Here is a 19,795-nt window from a genome sequence, read left to right on the forward strand (position 1 = left end):
ACAGAACAGAATAACAGAATTGGAAGGGACCTTAGAGGTCTTCTATTCCAACCCTCTACTTTGGCAGGAAACCCTACACCACTTCAGACAAATGGTTATCTAATCTCATCTTAAAAACATCCAGTGTTGGAGCATTCACAATTTCTGGAGGGAAGTTGTCCCACTGATTAATTGTTCTGTCAGGAAATTTCACTTTTGTTCTAGGTTGAATCTCTCCTTGATTAGTTTCCACCCATTGCTTCTTGTCCTGCTCTCAAGTGCTTTGGGGAATAGCTTGACTCCTTCTTCTTTGTGGCAGCCCCTGAGATATTGGAACACTGCTATTATGTCTCCCCTAGTCCTTCTTTTCATCAGACTAGACAGGCCCAATTCCAGCAACCGTTCTTCATGTTTTAGCCTCCAGTCCCCTAATTATCTTTGTCGCTCTTCTCTGCACTCTTTCTAGAGTCTCTGGAGACATCTGGAGACTGTGGCCAAAACTGGATGCAGGATTCCAAGTGTGGCCTTACCAAGGCATTATAAAGTGGTATTAACCCTTCACGTGATCTTGATTCTATCTCTTTGAGTAAAGATGCCAGCCATAATGGTACCAATATAGAAGAATATTTGTAGCTCAGGTTTGTCATCTCTGTGACCTAGAGGCGGAGCTCTGGCCTCATAATCAGGAGGCTGTGAGTTCGATCCCAGGTAGAGGCAAATGTAGGGTCTCCTGCTTGGACAGGGGCTTGGGCTAGATGACCTTCAAAGTCCTTCCAACTCTGTTAATCTGAAATGATGTTACCTAGTTTGGCTAATAAAGCATCTGCAAGAAACCAAGCAAGCTCAGAGAGCACCAAGGACCCATTCATAACAGTACTGCGTTGACTTTCTTGTCCACATCTTGAAGGAACCCCAGCCCAAGTTGTACTATTTCAACTGTTCAAGTTCAACCATTACACAGTTCTCCCTTTAGTTATTCAATTACTCTCCTCCTTACGTGGGGGATAAAAAGACTTCAAGAGTTACTGGCTCTCTATGAAAAGCACTTCTATCAGCTAATTTACTGGCTGGCCAGCCTTCTCTTTGTCAAATTCTTATCAGGCTTAAGTCAATTAACTAGCAGTTTTAATGTCAGGACTCTAAGCAAGCAGAGGCCCAGTTGTAAATCCCATCCAGCTTCAAACACAACAGAGATCTCATTAGAGATGGCAAAATTCTTAGGATAATGCAGACTAAAAGGCGAAGGTTGTAGTGCAAAGAGAAAAACATACCATCCAGACTAGGCTTCTTTTGAACACAGAGTCCATCCCATACCAGGTTGCATTCAGAGGGAAGAACTTCAACACAGAAAGGTCTCCAGCTGCTGTCACTGATTGTCCTTAATTTCCTGCATCCAATTCCTCCTGTGCAGAGCTTTCTGGATCAGGGGATCCCTTCAGTTTGTCACCACTTGACTGCTTGATGACTCTTCACAGAGAAATTGATGGCCCCCTTGTGGGCTGAGGGGTAAGCCTCCAGTTCCAGGTTTGAATCATAAAGATTTGGGTCCTGATGGCCTCTCACCACTGTTTCTTCTTTGTTATCCCTCTCATTTGAGAAAGCTTTTTGATCCAGGAACAGGAAGACATATAAATCCCATACCTGTTAGATTAATTCAGTAAATCGCGCATTAAATAAATCATGAGCTCATTATGAGTGGGCACCCTACAGTTCTCCCGCTGGCAATGACAGCTGAAAATTGAAGACATGATTTCCTACACATTTCAAAACGGGACACTGTGATGCCTGCTACTGTTTTTTTTTTTTAAACCAAACAAACAAAGTGAATTTCCAAACTTGTAAACCTGGCTCAGCCCACACCTGGAGTCTGCTCTCCGTCCACTTTGCAACCCTCAACTACACAACAAATATTAAAAAATGAGTGCTGAGTTTGCACACTGGGTGCATATTGCGCCATTCTCTGGAGTCCCAAAGGACCACAGATGAGAGACTGCAGGCAAGGGAGATAAATTGCAAAGAGGGAAGCCGGTAAACAGTACATGGGCTGAGATTTTCAGGAAAGAAATCCTGAAGCAAGCAATAAGAACAACATAGGAATTTCTGATCTTTGCTGATAAATCCGAAACTAACTAACAGGCCTTCCTTCCATCTTGTTTTCAAACTTGCAAGATGGATGTCAGACTTGCGAGGTGGACCAGACAAGAAGCATACGTGTGTGTGTGTGTGTGTGTGTGTGTGTGTGTGTGTGTGTGTGTGTGTGTGTAAAACAGTGGTGGGTTTCAAAAATTGTTCGAATCTACTGTGGGTGTGGCCTCCTTTGTGGGAGTGGCTTGCCACCCATGTGACCGGATGGGAGTGGCTTGCCACCCATGTGACCGGATATGAAGATGCCGACGACACTTGTCAGAACCACCTTAAATTACCTCACACACAGCCCTGGCATGCATAAGAATAGGATGTAAACTTGTTTTTGAAAAGGTATCTTTGGTTTGCGTTAAAACAACTTCAACACACGCAATGTTCTGATTGCACCACAAACGCAGTAGTCATCCTTACCTTTCACAGAGGCACTGAGTTTTATAAATATGAGCATGATAGTGTAGAATAATCATATCCAAGGACCAGTGGTGGGTTTCAAAAAAATTTGGAACCTCTTCTGTATGTGTGGCTTGCTTTCCGGGTTCACTGGTGGAACCTCTTCTAACTGGTTTGGTAGATTTGACGAACCGGTTCTACAGAATAGGTGCGAACTGGTAGGAACCCACCTCTGGTGTAAAACCCACTTTAAGCCCAATGGTCACTAAGTGAACGGTTGAAAATCAAGGACTATCTGTATATCTCTTCCCTCTCACCTTTACAGCTCAAGAAATTAGAGAGGGTCCATTTTGAGACATTTGCTACACTCCATTGCTTCTGTGAGCTCAGTTACCTCTTATCCGACCATTGTTGTGGCTTTGGGGATTCCTCCTGTCTTAAGGTCATTCCCACATATGATTACAGGGACTTTGATTATTCAGTCTTGGCCACTATCTTGATTTGTTTTATCCTGCTGTCAGAAATGGTATAAAGTCTCCTGCTTGAGCAGGGGATTGGACTAGATGACCTACAAGGTCCCTTCCAACTTGATTATTCTATTCCATTCCATTCCCTTCCATTCTATTCTATATTCAATTCTTTTCTATTTCCTATTTCCTATTTCCTATTTTCTATAGTCTATAGTCTATATTTTATATTCTATATTTTATTTTTTATTCTAATCTATATTCTATATTCTATATTCTATATTCTATATTCTATATTCTATATTCTATATTCTATATTCTATATTCTATATTCTATATTCTATATTCTATATTCTATATTCTATATTCCACATTCCACATTCCACATTCCACATTCCATATTCCATATTCCATATTCCATATTCCATATTCCATATTCCACATTCCATATTCCATATTCCATATTCCATATTCCATATTCCATATTCCATATTCTATATTCTACTCTAATCTACACCAATCTACTCTATTCTCTCTGCAGACATCCCTGATCTCTCTCATATTTTTCTTTACTGTAATTTGAAAGGGAAGGTGTGGAACTGAAGCCTACTTCTGATCCTGCTCATGAGCACTAGACATTAATTCTAGTGGCCAATTGAAAATTTATTTTAGGGAAACAACCCTCCAGCCCAATCTTCAGAGCATGGACCTTCTCAGGACGTAGCTTTATTGGACAGCCAGAAAATACAGGTTTAAGACCACAATTGAGCCCTTAATTTATGTTGCTAAGCAAGACAATTCTTAAGTGAATTTTGCCCCCATTTTATGACCTTTGTTGCCATAGTTGTTCAGTGAATCACTGCAGTGGTCAAGTTAGTAACACAGTTGTTACGTGAATTTGGTTTCCCCATTGACTTTGCTTATCAGAAAGTCGTAAAAGGGGATCCCATGACCCCAGGTCACTGCAGCCGTCATAAACGGGAGTCAGTTGTCAAATATCTGAATTTTGATCACATGACCATGGGCAATGCTGCAATGGTTGTAAGTGTGAAAAACAGTCATAAATCACTTTCTTCAATGTCTTTGTAACTTTGTAATGGTCACTAAAGGAAGTGTTGTAAACCGAGGACTATCTGTACCATACACAATAGCAAGTGAAAGCATCAGAAATCCCCAGAAGAACTATTCTATTCAGTTCCCAGGACAGAATAAAAGCAAAGGTAAAGGTTTCGATTCTAGGGGGCAGTGCTCATCCCCGTTTCAAAGCCGAAGAGCCAGCGCTGTCCGAAGATGTCTCCGTGGTCATGTGGCCGGCATGACTAAATGCTGAAAGCACACGAAACACTGTTCCTTTCTCACCAAAGGTGCTTCCTATTTTTCTACTTGCATTTTTTACATGCTTTCGAACTACTAGATTGGCAGAAGCTGGGACAAGTCACGGGAGCTCACTCCCTTACGCAGTCCTAGGGATTTGAACTGCTGAACTGCTGACCTTCTGATCGATAAGCTCAGCCACCGTGTCTATGACTGAATACCTTCCCCTTATTCAAGCTGTCTCAGTCCCACGTTCCTTATCATCAGGTGCGATTTTCAATCTTTCCGGCTTTAAACCCACATTCATTTTTCATGTACGTTTAGCAACAGTGCTATTGCAAATGTTTCCCTGACAATATAAACAGGCGCCAGAAGAATAAAATATATCACAGGAGAGACATAATAGAGAATGTGTTTCTTTAATGGGTGGCTTTAAGATGTAGATAATAAAAAGGAAGGAAAGAAGGTTAGAGACAGCCTTTTTTCTATTCGAGAATTCTGGCTAGGCTAGAAAAGAACTTTCTGATTCCAGTCCACAGCAAATAAAATTCTCAGATGACACAGATTTCCAACCATCTGTTGGGGTAGGCCAGTGGGAAGCGTAGCAGTTTGTCTCTCAAAGGTCTCCTGCTCCAATTCCTAGTGGTTGCTGCTGCTCTTGTTACATATTTTCCTACAAGTTTGTATGATTCTTGTACAAAGGCATCTCAAAGCCGTTTACAACACATAAAACCCACCATCAAATTTAATAACGGAATATAAGCGCACCAGCGTGCCTAACATCCTTGTCCTACTGTCCCCATCTATTTGTATCCATTTCTTTTGTTTATATCCATGTTTATATTTTTACCTGGTATCTTGCATATGTTTGACCAACTAATAAATAACAAATACAAATATAATGCCGAAAACTGTGTGCAATAAATATGGAGAGAGAAAAACAAGAGCTGAATGAAAGGGCATTAATCCAGCAATTTATTCTGAAAAGGTCAAGAGGGAGACCTTCAACAAATACCACAAAAGTGTACATGGAAGCAGAGCAACAATTGTGCAAGGAAGTACAAGTCCAATTGCAAGTCAAAGAGCATGTAGGAATGTAGGGGACAAAATAGAGAAAACCTTCCCACGAGCACATGTAAAACAACAGTTATTGATTCTCAACACAAGAGAATTATCCCTAATATTCTTAGTAATCAACCTTGTCTATAATGGAGAAGGTCATTCCCAGGCAGCTATTGCAGGTAGTCCTTGCTTAATGATGGTTATTGGGACTTGAATTTCCACTGCTGAGAAAGGCAGTTAAAAAGTATGATATCATATGGTTGCATTGCATAAGGACTGCAGTTCCAGCAGTCTGCAAGCTGCCATCCTTAAGCAAGAATGTTATGTGATTGTGACTTTTGATTTCCTGCTAGTTTTCCCATTGACTTTGCTTGTGGGTAGCAGGCACAGGCATCAAAAATTGCATTCATGTGACTGCAGGATGCTGTGTGACATCATAATCAGGCGCCAAGTATCCCTATCACAATGATATGACTATGGGGGTCTGCAAATGGCTGGAGCTTCAAGAACCAGTTGCAATGACCACATCATCACAGGTTCAGGTGATTGCTGAACAAGTGGTTGTTAAACAAGGACCATCTCCATATAAACAACCACTACAAGGGTCTTTATGGTCAGAGATCTCCTCATGCTTCACAGGAAAGTTCTTAGAAAAAAAGTACGGTATATCCTTTATCCTAATATATATATATATATATATATATATATATATATATATATATATATATATATATATATATATATATATATATATATATATATATATATATATATATATATATATATATATATATATATATATATATATATATATAATCCTAATATACTCAGGATATATTGGTTCTAAATGGGAAAGTTCAGTTGCTGCATTCTCCTAACCCAATTGCTTCAATCTCAATAAACCTTGTTAAAGAGAACTCTGCAAGAATTGTGCTTGGAAATTCTTGAAATTACTTTTAATTTAGGCAATTTTCAAGGAGCTGGAAAGAAAGGAAGTCACATCCCTTCCCTTAAAAAGTAAAGGTAAAGGTTCCCCTCACACATATGTATGTGCTAGTCATTCCCAACTCTAGGGGGCGGTGCTCCATTTCAAATCCAAAGAGCCAGCACTGTCCAAAGACATCTCTGTGGTTATGTGGCCAGCATGACTAAATGCCGAAGGCGCATGGAACGCTGTTACCTTCCCACCAAAGGTGGTTCCTATTTTTCTACTTGCATTTTTACATGCTTTGGAACTGCTAGGTTGGCAGAAGCTGTGACATGTAATGGGAGCTCACTCAGTTATGCGGCACTAGGGATTCGAACCACTGAATTGCTGACCTTTCTGATCGACAAGCTCAGCCTTGTAGCCACTGAGCCACCATGTCCCACATCCCTTCCCTTAAATCCAGCCAAAGGATTGTGACTGCATACTTTCCAACCATGTTAACTACATCACTAGTTTGGAAGATTGGAGGCTGTTTTGTGGCTCTACCCTGAAAGAAGTTGCCCCACATTTATCTGGATATTTAAGATCAGTCTCCAACATTCATTGACATCTTACATTTGTAGCTTCTAACAACATTAAAGGATGCTAGTTTTTGTATTTCTGTCTGCTATTGTCTCCAACCTAATAAAATAAAAGTTGGCTTCCCTTCTGTCCAGCTCCTTTATTTAATTTTAATAAATTAAAATTAATTTCACGTACTTTCTGCAAAGAGACTTAAATGATGCAGTATGAGTTGGCTAAAAAGTATATCTACTATGACTTTGCTTCTTTTGATGGTGGGAAATAACAGGAGAAGGAGTGGGGTGGTTTTAGTCACACACTGTGCTGAGCTTACAGTTTCTTTAACAATGTTTTAGCAAGTGAATCACAACTGGCTGATAACGTGTGGTTTACGAGCCTTAATAGTTAAGTGGCCAGATATTAAAGCAAATTCTTTTTAAAAACCAGCCCCACATTCAGAATTAATTCACTTTGCAGACTCAGCCATTGAACGGTCTTTTTTTGTTTAGGATCCCTTCAAGTTATTGGTGATTCTTGATGTTTGCCACTGCTCACTTCATAGGGCTTCACGGGAGTGCCTGGCCCAAAGTCACCTGGCTGTTTTCACACCTAAGGAGGCACTAGAACTCCTGGTCTCCAGGTTCCTAGCCAGGTACTTTAATCACTATTTAACCATATATAATATGTATCCAAAAGTAAATATGGAATTATGTATTTATATTTCCTTCCTTTCCTTCCCCCCCTACTATGCTCATTTTAAATGTACTAGCTGTTTCTTCTAGCACTCTCTCCCTCTCTCTCTCTCCATCTCTCTCTCCATCTCTCTCCATCTCTCTTTCCCTCCCCATCTCTCTTTCCATCTCTCTCTCTCCATCTCTCTCTCCATCTCTCTCCATCTCTCTCCATCTCTCTCTCCATCTCTCTTTCCATCTCTCTCTCTCCATCTCTCTCTCCCCATCTCTCTCTCTCCATCTTTCTCTCCCCATCTCTCTCTCTCCATCTCTCTCTCTCCATCTTTCTCCATCTCTCTCACCATCTCTCTCCCCCATCTCTCTCTCTCTCTCTCTATCTCTCCATCTCTCTCTCTCTCTCTCTCTCTCTCTCTCTCTCTCTCTCTCTCTCTCTCTCTCTGTGTGTGTGTGTGTGTGTGTGTGTGTGTGTGTTACAGATACACAGAGGGAGTGTGATACATTACCACTCAAAAATGAGAGAACTGCAGACTGCAAAGAAATGCCAGGGCATTTTATTACTGTTGGAAGTTTGGCCATCTGGCCCTCAGCATTTCCAAGCCTTTGCAAAGATCCATCCTATCCCACCAGCCTTCCAATATGAAATTGTCCTCCTGCAGACTTTCTCGCCCCCTGGTGGGAAGGAGAACTGCAAAATGAAGAGCTTGGGAACTTATCCAGAGAGGGGCCAGAGTGGAAAAGACTGAAGAAGTTACTCATGAAGCACAGAGAATAATAATAATTTTAAAAATAATAATAATAATAATAAAAGGACGGGGCTCCACGACGTTCAGGACCCTGGAGAGCGCAAGGCTAGGAATGGGGGCTCGGCGGGAATCCGGAAAAGCGAGGAAAATGGCCACGCCGAAGTTTTTCCTTGAGTTGGAAAGAAACGAGCTGAGTTGTTAACCGAGGAACTTCACGCAGGAGCAGAATCAAAGAATCAACAAGATAAATACAATTGCATTGATGAATAATGATTATATGTCGTTAATCTATCTAATCTACTCCTTTTAGCCACCGCACAGATAAATATTCCTCCAAGGTGATCTGTCCCTTAACTTGGTCTTTCAACTCTTCCAACGGTACAGTTAAATCTGCATGTCTGTAACAACGAAGGATGCCGCAATGTGTCTGGTGTCCCAAAAGGAGGACCAAATTAACCTATTCGCCCCCTCTAGGATGCCTAAAGATATTCTCCCTGCAACTTTCAATGGAGAGACCTTTCCTTCATTCTTTCCGGTTCCCAAATCAACCCGTGCAGGGTTCAGTTCAAAGCTGAGGGCGGGGATACAAGCCGGTGTCTGCCCTCTGGGTGTTAACATGATCTTGGGTCTTTATCAAGACAAGGGGAAGGGGAAGAGGAAGAGGCAAGGGAAGGGATAGAGGAAGGGAACCAAGGGGAAGGGGGAGGAAAGGGGATGGAATGAAGAGGAAGGAAAGAGGAAAGGGGAAAGGGAAAGGTTAGGGAGGGAAAGGAAGGGGAAGAGGAAGAGGCAAGGGAAGGGATAGGGGAAGGGAACCAAGGGGAAGGGAAGGGGATGGAACAAAGGGGAATGAAAGAGGAAAGGGAAAGGTTAGGAAGGGAAAGGAAAGGAAGGGGGAGGGAAGGAGATGGAACGAAGGGGAAGAAGAAGGAAAGAGGAAAGGAAAAGGTTAAGAGAAGGGAGAGGGAGGGGAAGAGAAGGGGAAGAGGAAAGGCTAGGGGAGGGGAAGGGAAGGGAAAGGGATGAAAGGGGAAGGAGAAAGAAAAAGAGCCAAGGTGGCGCAGTGGTTAAATGCAGCATTGCAGGCTGACTGCTAGATCAGCAGTTCAGCGGTTCAAATCTCACCGGCTCAGGGTTGACTCAGCCTTCCATCCTTCCGAGGTGGGTAAAATGAGGACCCAGATTGTTGGGGGCAATATGCTGACTCTCTGTAAACCGCTTAGAGAGGCCTGAAAGGCCTATGAAGCGGTATATAAGTCTACTGTTATTGCTATTAAAAAAAAGGGAAGGGAAGGGAAATGAAGGAAAGAGGCAAGGATAGTTGAGGGGGATGGAACCGAGGGAAAGGGGAACAGGAAGGGAAAGGGAAAGAAATAATATATCATGCACTATATCTAATTTGTGGGAAGACTTGGGGAAGAAATTGCTGCATGGGGGGGGACCCGCCAACAGCCCCCGGAGGTCTCCTCCGTTTCCACTTTCCTGCCCTTCTCTAGTCGTCCGTCGGGTCCTTCGGGCGCGGCCACAAGGCGCCCAGTCGAGCAAGGCGGGTGCCGCCCGGGCGCGGGCGCGGCCCTGGGAGCGCGCATGGAGCGCGGCCGCGTGCAGCCTCGTCCTCGGATCGAGGCAGGTTCGCCTCCCCCCCCCCCCAATCGCCTCTCTTTTTCTGGGCGACGCTTAAACAGGCTATTTTTAGTCCGGCTCCGGCGGGGGACGGAAGGACGGAGGAGGCCGGAGCCGCAGCCGCAACCCCGGGCGGACCCAAGCGCGTGCCTAACCCGGCTCCGGCCGTGTCCGCCTCGAAGGGGCGTCCCCGGGCACGACGGGGATGCTCGGGCGGTGAGCTAGCCGGAGGGCATGGAGGACGACTTGGCTTCCGAGGAGGACACGCGTGAGGATCGGGCGAGGGAGGCGCGCGTGGGGAAGGGGAAGGGGGTCCCTGCAAAAGGTCCCTGCCCCGGGGCACGTGCAGGTCGGAAGGCCGGGAGCCGGGAGCGACCAGATCAGCCTGGCGGGGCATCGCTTAAAGGGCTGGGGAAGGAAAAGGAGAAGGGTCGTGAAAGGCTCCCTTCCAAGGAGCGTTGGTGGGGCAGGAACCGGACGGAATGGGGGTGGCCCGAAGCAGCGACCAGATCCCTGCTGGGTTCCAGCATCGCTGCGCGATCTCCAGCCTGCTTGTAATCCGTGAAAAGACGGGGGGAATCAGTCCAACTCTCACAACTCCTGGAGCAAAAATCGCAACCTTTAGATTGTGGGGGTGGGGAGCAGTTGGAAGACTGGGGAAGGGGAGGGGTCGTTGCCACCAACCGGCTTTCATTCAGGGTCAAAATCCTGCAAGGGTCGGCAGAAACTCCTTGGTTTCTAAGGTGCTGGGTAATTTTAGTATTTGGGGTTACACACACACACACACACGTACCAACTCCCCACCCTGTTTATCAAGCCGTTGAACGGATAGAAAATTATGCCACGGGGGTCGGGGAGGTGGTGGAATCGCATTGGCAATGTTTAGCGGCAGAAATTAATGGTTTGTCCCTTTGTCCTGTAAGGCACAAACTGTCCGTTTTGCAAACTTTAAGCCAGATGTTTCGTTTTCAAATCGCAGGAGCTGAACTGACAAGCTAAACCCATCAGATCAGTTAAAATATAGTTTCTCTCTCTCTCTCTCTCTCTCTCTCTCTCTCTCTCTTTCTCTCTCTGTCTCCTCTCTCTGTCTCTCTGTGCATGTGTGTGTGTGTCTTCATCTCTCTCTGTCTCCTCCCTCTCTCTCTGTCCCCCTCTCATCTCTGTGTGTCTGTGTGTCTGTGTGTCTTCCTCTCTCTCTCTCTCATCTCTCTCTCTGTCTCTGTCTCATCTGTGTGTTTGTGTCTCTGCCTCATCTCTCTCTCTGTCTCTCTCTCTGTGTGTATCTCTGTCTCTCTCTGTCTCTCTCTCTCTCTCATCTCTGTCTGTGTCTGTGTGTGTGTGTGTGTGTCTCCCGCCCTCATTTATCTCTCTTTCTCTGTCTCCCTCCCTCTCTCATCTCTCATCTGTGTGTGTGTGTGTGTGTGTCTCATCTCTCTCTCTCTCTCTCTCTCTCTCTCTCTCTCTCATATCCCTCTCTCTGTCTGTCTGTCTCTTTCTGTCTCTGTCTCTTTCTCACTTTCTTATTTGATATGACTGCCAGTCTCACCAGAGGAGTGATTCTAGGGGTTCTGGTTGCTGTTGCTTTAGGGAGGGGGGGGGGCAGAAAAGGAAGTGGGGTTAGTGTAGATTTATATCCTGATCATACAAGAATCTTTCGGATTTTATTTATTTATTATGTTACATTATTACACTTACACGGGTAGTCCTCGGCTTATGAGGTCACAGCAGCACTTTAAAAAGTGACTGTTTCCCACACTTACGACCATTGCAGTATTCCCATGGTCACGTGATCAAAATTCAGATGCTTGGCAACTGACTCGTATTTATGACGGTTGCAGTGTTCCAGGGTCACGTGATCTGTTTTTGCAACCTTCTACCAGCAAAGCCAGATTCACTTAACAACCGTAGGACTAACTTCATGACTGCAGTGATTCACTTAAGAGCTTTGGCAAGAACGGTCCTAAAACGAGGGAAACTCACTGAACAGCTGTCTTGCTTAGCAAACAAAAATTGGGGGGCCAGTTGTGGTCGTAAGTCGGGAACTACCTGTAGGCCAACCTCCTCACTATTCAAAGTGTCTCTGACTGACTTACAATGGCAGGCTGGTGGCCTAGACTAGAAAGTCACAACAAAACAAAGAAACACACAGTCCATTTGTACGCCTCTTAATGTGATTTATTATAGTGTTGTTAGATTGCACTCAGCAATGAGTCATGTAAACAGTTCTTTCTCCAGAAATTACTACCTAGAAAGGGAGAGAATTGACATAGTAGGTCGTATTTCTGCATTTATTTCCTGATCATGCTTTGTGTCCCTTTTGACATGAAGTGGAACAATAGAAGGAGGTGATCTTTGTGGGAGTGTTTCTGAGGTAGACCGTTGTGACATAAAGAGAAAAAAATAAGTTATGGGAGAGCTTTTTGTTGTGGCTCACCAGTGGCCAGCAGAGCTGGCAGCAGATTCGGACAATGAGGAGGTTGGGGAGGAACATGGGCCGGTCCTGGAGGCTGGGGAAGGCTCAGATGAGGGCTCTGTGTCGGAGGCAGAGATGGGGCCAAGGCCATCTGGAGGTTCACAGCTGCCTTCAGAGGCAGATGAACAGCTGGAGCCTGTTCCCAGTGTGCGCATGCGCAGAGCTGTCAGAAGAAAAGAACAACTCAGAAATCAGGGTCAACTTGGGAGTAAAGCCACAGGTGGATGGTGAATGGCCCCTCCCATAGGAAATAAAAGAGGAGCAAAGGGGAGTGGGCTTTCGCAGGAAACAATTCATTTGTTTGGTCATTAGATTCATTTCAGGAGTGTGAAGATCTGTCCGTGAATCTCAGAGACTCTGTGCCCAGTCTTTCCTTGCACAGCACCTGATTTACAGGGCAGCTTTCCAAGCCAGATAAGATCTGTGATCATATATTCACCTTTGAAAGACTGTTCACCAGGCCTATGCTGAATGTGAAGTAGAGGAATTCACATTCGTTTAATAAAAGGGGTTCTTTGTGGGGACCAGGAATCTGCCTCCTGGTTTTGGGGGAAGTCTAGGTCAGAACACTTTTGTAATTTAATTTAATTTTTCCTTTTTATGCTGCAACTTCCCCTCCTCTGAAAGCAGGAAAGGAAACACCAACCTGGGTAGTCCTGGACTTTTATTCCTACAACTGAGACCAGGATTACTATTGCTAAATAAGGTGGTATTTATGAATTAAGATGAAAAGGGATCTGTGCTGACCCTCTACTCTGCATACACCACCCCATCCCCACCCTGCCAGGAATTTTCATTTTATAATTTTAACAATCTTTAATAAGCCTTTTCCTTTTCTCCAGTGCTCCTTTCGGAAAAGATGTTCCATGATGCAGCCAAACGAAACGACACAGCGAACATGATCGAGCTGATTAAGAGAGGGGTTGACGTCAAAGCTAAGAATAATGTGGGTATTTAACTGGGTTTGGGAGCTATAAAAGGTAAAGGTTCCCCTTGCACATAGGTGCTAGTCGTTCCCGACTCTAGGGGGCGGTGCTCATCTCCATTTCAAAGCCAAAGAGCCAGCACTGTCCGAAGATATCTCCATGGTCACGTGGCTGGCATGGCTAAATGTCAAAGGCGCATGCAATGCTGTTACCTTCCCACCAAAGGTGGTTCCTATTTTTTCTACTTGCATTTTTTACGTCCTTTCGAACTGCTAGGTTGGCAGATGCTGGGACAAGTAATGGGAGCTCACTCCATTACGCGGCGCTAGGGATTCGAACCGCCGAACTGCCGACTTTTCTGATTGACAAGATTAGCGTCATAGCCACTGAATCACCACGTCCCATGTGGGAGCTACAGAATGGGGTTATTTGGCAAAGATTTGTACCTCTCTCCGTGTCCCTGTTTTTGAAAATTTAAATCCCAAAGTGTGATGCTTTGTATTACTTGTGGAATGCTCTTTGGCAAATGAGGATGGCATGAAAGAGGGACAGGGAAAATAAACAGAGGTGACAAATTCTATTGAGAGATTGCTGGTCTCTTATCACAAATGTTTTAATCAATCAGGATAGAGCTGGAAGGGACCTTGGAGGTCTCCTAGTCCAGCCCCCTGCTCAAGCAGGAGACCCTATACCATTTCAGACAGGTGGCTGTCCATCTATCTTCTTAAAAACTTCCAGTGATGAAGCACCCACAACTTCTGAAGGGCAAGCTGTTCCACTGGTTAATTGATAATTAATAAAGCAGCAGGATCTGGTAACCAATGCTAGATCCAGGAAATAATAAGAAAGGTAGCTCTGTAGCTTGAAGAAGACACAAGGTGTCCATTTTCCTTTCCAAAACAGTCCTACCCACAAACAAGTGGAATGTGGTTGTAAAAATTTCTTCCCGTGGACTTACAAAATCAGGGTTTTCATCTCAGAATTGCAGATAACTGATCAGCCACTAGGTGGGAGCCAAGAGATATGATCTGCATCTCACTACTACTACCTAGTGGTCATGCACAGATTTACAGTCCACATATACTGTCCCTAACAGCAGAGTGGTTTGGTGGTCTAGAGGTGGAGCTCTCACCTCACAATCAGGAGCCTGTGAGTTCGATCCTAGGTAGAGGCAGATATTTCTCTTTCTGGGCATAATGAGAATATATTTGCTGAACTAAGCTCCATATTGGCAACAGGAAGGGATCTGGCCATTAAATGCTCTGCTAGCTCCATTCAGTTGCCCAGATTCCACCTCGCAAAGGATTATGGGGACGTTAAATGATGATGATATACTGCCCCTAACAAAAGACAACCCAGATACAGATATTGCTCAGAAGTTTCCATCAGGTTGCTTCCTTTGTAAGGCTCTGCTCTTTCAGATCCACCAGTCTTACTACTGAGTGTTTCTAATTTGTCTTAGTTGGATAGGAGCAGAGACTGGGAGAGGGAACTGCCACTGGCAAGTCCCACAAGATGCTTTTTCTTTTTTTTTTAGCAGATTTTTTTATTATTTTTTCCCTTCTACAACACCTTACAGTCATTATATCAACATTGTTATGACATCATACCTGTACATGTATATAATATTTCGCTTCTATATTTACACACCTTTATACACAGTTCTATATATATTTATATATAGTTTTTTGGCTTAATGAATTTTATTCTTGTTTTGCAGCCATTTATACCAATTGTTCCAAATTTCATAATATTCCGACTATCTTTTAATTTCAGTGATAATTTATCCATCTCTGCACAATCCAAAGTTTTTTTTATCACTAATTCGTCCGAGTGGGTATTAATTTGTTTCCAGCATTGGGCAAATGCTATTCTAGCTGTAGTTAGCAGATTAGCAGACTTTGTTTTCCCTTGAAGACATTTTGCTTCTCATCCAAGAAGCTTCTTCAGTTTTCGGGAAACTTCTTCAAGGAAAAACAAAGTCCAGTTATCTTTTGATAAAGCACCTTTGGGACAACCATGACCTGGATGGCTGAGAATCTCCATGGATATTTGGCATTGGCAAAGTCACCACGTGGTGATCCAGGCTCAGGCAGTCTTTTTTAGCTTGCTCCTTGGGAGTGTGTCTCTTGACCGAAAGACTAAGTTAATGAGGAAAAGAATGCAGTTGACTTTAGACCTTGGCAGAGACAAGCAAGGGGAACAAAATTGCTCTCTTTTTTCCTCCTCTCCTGCTTAATTTCTCTTTCTTTCCAGCTAGACAGGACTGCTCTCCACTGGGCTGCAGGAGCTGGCCATGAACAGGCAGTCCGCCTCCTCCTGGAACACGAGGCCGGCGTGAATGATGAAGACAGTGTGAGCTTTTCTCCATGCTTTGTTTACTAGCTTGAACATAACATCTCTTTATATGGAGGGCGAGGTCTGTATATAACACACTAGCCCATATCCACAGCAGCCATAGAGGGAAAAATGATGCATGTTGTGTATTTTGCATTCTTTATTCAACAGCAACACGCAATAGCATTTAGACATATAACGCTTCATAGTGCTGTTGCAGCCCTCTCTCAGCAGTTTACAGAGTCAGCCTCTTGCCCCCAACAATCTGGGTCCTCATTTTACCCACCTCAGAAGATTGGTCAGGATAGAACTCCTGGCAATGGGCAGATCTAGCTTGCAATATTACATTCTAACCACTGGGAGGAGGGAGGGAGGGAGGGAGGGAGGGAGGGAGATAGCAATAGCACTTAGACTTAAAGCACATCCTGCTTCACAGTGCTCTACAGCCCTCTCTAAGTGGTTTACAGAGTCAGCCTCTTGCTCCCAACAATCCGGGTCCTCATTTTACCCATCTCGGAAGGATGGAAGGCTGAGTCAACCTTAAGCTTGTCAGGCTCAAACTCCTGGCAGTGGGCAAAGCTAGCTTGCAATATTGCATTCTAACCACTGGGAGTGAGGGAAGGAAGGAAGGAAGGAAGGAAGGAAGGAAGGAAGGAAGGAAGGAAGGAAGGAAGGAAGGAAGATAGCAATAGCACTTACACTTAGAGTACATCCTGCTTCACAGTGCTCTACAGCCCTCTCTAACCGGTTTACAGAGTCTTGCCCCCAACAATCTGGGTCCTCATTTTACCCACCTCGGAGCCTGGTGAGATTTGAAGTACCAATTTGCAGATAGCCGGCAGGCAGCAGAAGTAGCCTGCAGTACTGCATGTTAACCACCGCGCCACCATGACTCAATGTCATTCTATTCCTGTCCAGATGTCTTTGTCCGCATGTAGTTGAACTGCACATCTTTAATCGGGGTCCTGAAGGGTCTTTATTTGGGGGGAGGGAACGAGATTTTTCACAGACCTTTGGACCATTCAGATAGAACAGACTATTTCCATTTATGGAGATTCGCAATAATCCAAGTCATAGTTGTTCCAAAGGCAAAGGTTTTTTTTTGTTTGTTTCCTTTGAAAACAATTCCCCACTATTCCCCACCAGTCAATTAGAACTGACGAAGCTTCTTGGAGAAGAGAAATGTTTTCAAAGGAAAAGAAAAAAAGAAAAAAAAAACCTAAGAAAGTCCTGTTGCCTTTTGGGAAAAGCATCTTTGGAATAGACTCTTCCCCAGTGGACTGTTTTCCCCCTCTTTCATCTTTCATAACTTGCTGCTACATTATAGAGTTTCCCAGGCAGGGCATCAGATTGGATTAAATTGTCTTTTCCCAAAGAGCATTGATTTGTTGTAATCGAAATTTCTGCCAAATGAGTCTGGAAATATTTAGCACCTTGCTTTCACTCCAATGAGAGGGACATTGTGTCTCAGTGGCTAGGATGCTGAGATTGTCAATCAGAAAGGTTGGCAGTTCAGCGGTTTGAATCCCTAGCACTGCATAACGGAGTGATCTCCCGTTACTTGTCCCAGCTTCTGCCAACCTAGCAGTTCGAAAGTATGTCAAAATGCAAGTAGAAAAATAGGGACTACCTTTGGTGGGAAGGTAACAGCGTTCTGTGCGCCTTCGGCATTGAGTCATGTCAGCCACATGACCATGGAGACATCTTCGGACAGGGTTGGCTCTTCGGCTTTGAAATAGAGATGAGCGCCACCCCCTAGAGTCAGGAACAACTAGCACATATGTGCGAGGGGAACCTTTACCTTTTCACTCCAATGAACATCGAGTGTGAGACAGGACAGCAAAGAAAGCAGGATGTACACACTGAAAAAATGAGGGGGCGGGGGAATTAAACATTTATTTTATTTAAATGTCATTTAAAGTCAGAGAATTTTTCTAGCTTCTCAAACACTTTTCTGTGTTTGAGAAGCTAGGAGAGTACATTTAACAGTGCATGGGAGGTTACATTTTTAAAGTAATGTCTACTTTGAAGCAATCCTTTTCGGCGGGAAAAACCTGCCGGAACTGTCCTCTTGTTTTCATGCTCTTTTATTCCAAAGCTTGTTTTATTGCCTTTTTGGGTGTGGAGAAAAATAGGATTATCTGATCATTTGCATTCCTTTAACACTGTAAGTTTCTCTGGAAATCAAGATCATTCGATTTTCTGCTTCTTTGGCCAAGGATAAAGCTTTGTTGCTGAAAAGCAGCCAAGATTATATGAGCTCTGAAGTTTAAATCGAATGATAAATAGTTGAGGGAGCTAGGTGTGTCTAGCCTATTGAAGAGAAAGATTAGGGGCGACAGGATAACCGTTTTCCAGTGCTTGAGGGGCTGTCACAGAGAAGAGGGAGGTCACCCAGTGGTGGGTTGCAGGCGGTACGCCCCGGTATGGGCGTACTGGAGCCTGTCCAGAGCACTGAGTACCATTCCAGTACAGTGCTCCGGAGGGCCCGCCTGCCCGCCCACGCTCCTTACCTGTCTTTAAAGCCTTCAGCATTTCCACACACATGCATGGTGCGCACAGCGCCTGCGCGACACTCCGCCGAGCAGCTGGAGCGTCGCGGAGGCTTGCGGAGGCGTCGCTGGCTGGTATGGTACATGCGCATCCATGTGGGCGATGCCAGGCCCATTCCAACCGTACCGGTTGGAACAGGATCCGGAACCCACCACCGAGGTCACCTATTCTCCAAAGCACCAGTGGGCAGGACAAGAAGTAACAGGTAGAAGCTTATTAAAGAAAGATCCATCCTGGGACAAAGGAGAAAATTCCTGACAGTCAGAACAATTAATCAGTGGAACGGGTTGCCTCCAGAAGCTGTGGGTGCTGCTCCATCACTGGAGGTCTTCAAAAATAGAAAGAACAACCATTTCACCAGGACGGTATAAGGTCTGCTGCCTTGAGCAGGGCGTTGGATTAGAACAGGAGAGTCAAACTCAAGGCCCAGGGGCCGGATCCAGCCCAGGGGTGCTTAGATCTGGCCTGAGGGGACACCCTGGAAACAGCAAAGGACCAGCCTGCAGGGCCTCTGCCAGTGAAAACGGAGCCCTCCTAAGCTCCGTTTTTGCTGACAGAGGATTGCAGGAGGGCGTCGCAGCCGAAACGGAGCTTGGGACCTATCAGGCCATCACAGGTGCCCACGACATGAGTGATGTTGAGTTAGCCATGCCCACCCTGGCCCCTCAAGGTCAAACACAACCTCGATGCGGCCCTCAATGAAATCGAGTTTGATACCCCTGGATTAGAAGATATTTGAGGTCCCTTCCAGCCCTATGATTCTATGTTCTAATTTTCCTTTTGTCGTCTTCCTGTTTTCCAGTTTGGGATGAGCGCGCTTCTTCTGTCTGCTTGGTTCGGTCATTTACGTGTCCTTCAGATCCTGGTCAATGCCGGTGCTAAAACCAACTCTGTAAATAAGGTAGGGTAGGGTTTTTTTCTGGCTCGGGGGCCTCCTCTTGAGGACATACCTGGGCTCCATAGGAAGAAGTGAATGCAAGAACATGGATATCCAAAGGAGGCAATCCGACATCGGGATGCAAATTCCATTCTTGGCACACTTCCATGCAACATGACCAGAGGTGGGTTTCTGCCAGTTCGGCCCGATCGGGCAAATTGGTAGTAGTGGCGGCGGGAGGTTCCGCCCAACCACCCGGACACTTCTGTGCATGCGCCCGAGTGAACCGGTAGTAAAAAAACTGGAAACTCACCCCTGAACATGACTATGACATTATGAGAGGGTGAAACAAGTATTGTATGGACACAATGATTGATATATATATATATATATATATATATATATATATATATGTATGTATGTATGTATGTATGTATGTATATGTATATGTATATGTATATGTATATGTATATGTATATGTATATGTATATGTATATGTATATGTATATGTATATGTATATGTATATGTATATGTATATGTATATGTATATGTATATGTATATGTATATGTATATGTATATGTATATGTATATGTATATGTATATGTATATGTATATGTATGTATATGTGTGTGTATGTATATCTGTCTGTGTATATACATACACACACACACACATACATACATACATACATACATACATACATACATACATACAAAGATATAT

The 19,795-nt window shown here is 44.3% G+C and overlaps 1 protein-coding gene across 2 annotated transcripts in view; it reads left to right on the forward strand.

Annotated features, from left to right (window-relative positions):
- Nucleotides 1-9,902: 9,902 nt before the first annotated feature.
- Nucleotides 9,903-19,795, forward strand: part of ANKDD1A (ankyrin repeat and death domain containing 1A) — a 39,630-nt gene continuing 29,737 nt past the window's right edge. For both annotated transcript variants that reach the window (XM_087704345.1, XM_087704346.1), the window contains exons 1-4: nt 9,903-10,172; nt 13,220-13,323; nt 15,560-15,658; nt 18,996-19,094. In XM_087704345.1, coding sequence (XP_087560471.1) covers nt 10,139-10,172; nt 13,220-13,323; nt 15,560-15,658; nt 18,996-19,094 — 336 coding nt within the window. In that variant the 5' untranslated portion in view covers nt 9,903-10,138. The remainder of the gene's footprint in view (nt 10,173-13,219; nt 13,324-15,559; nt 15,659-18,995; nt 19,095-19,795) is intronic.

Source organism: Thamnophis sirtalis, unplaced genomic scaffold, assembly GCF_051295495.1.
Source record: "Thamnophis sirtalis isolate CommonGarterSnake01/CBP01778 unplaced genomic scaffold, rThaSir2_p1.2 scaffold_2, whole genome shotgun sequence".
Taxonomy (NCBI): Eukaryota; Metazoa; Chordata; class Lepidosauria; order Squamata; family Natricidae; genus Thamnophis; species Thamnophis sirtalis.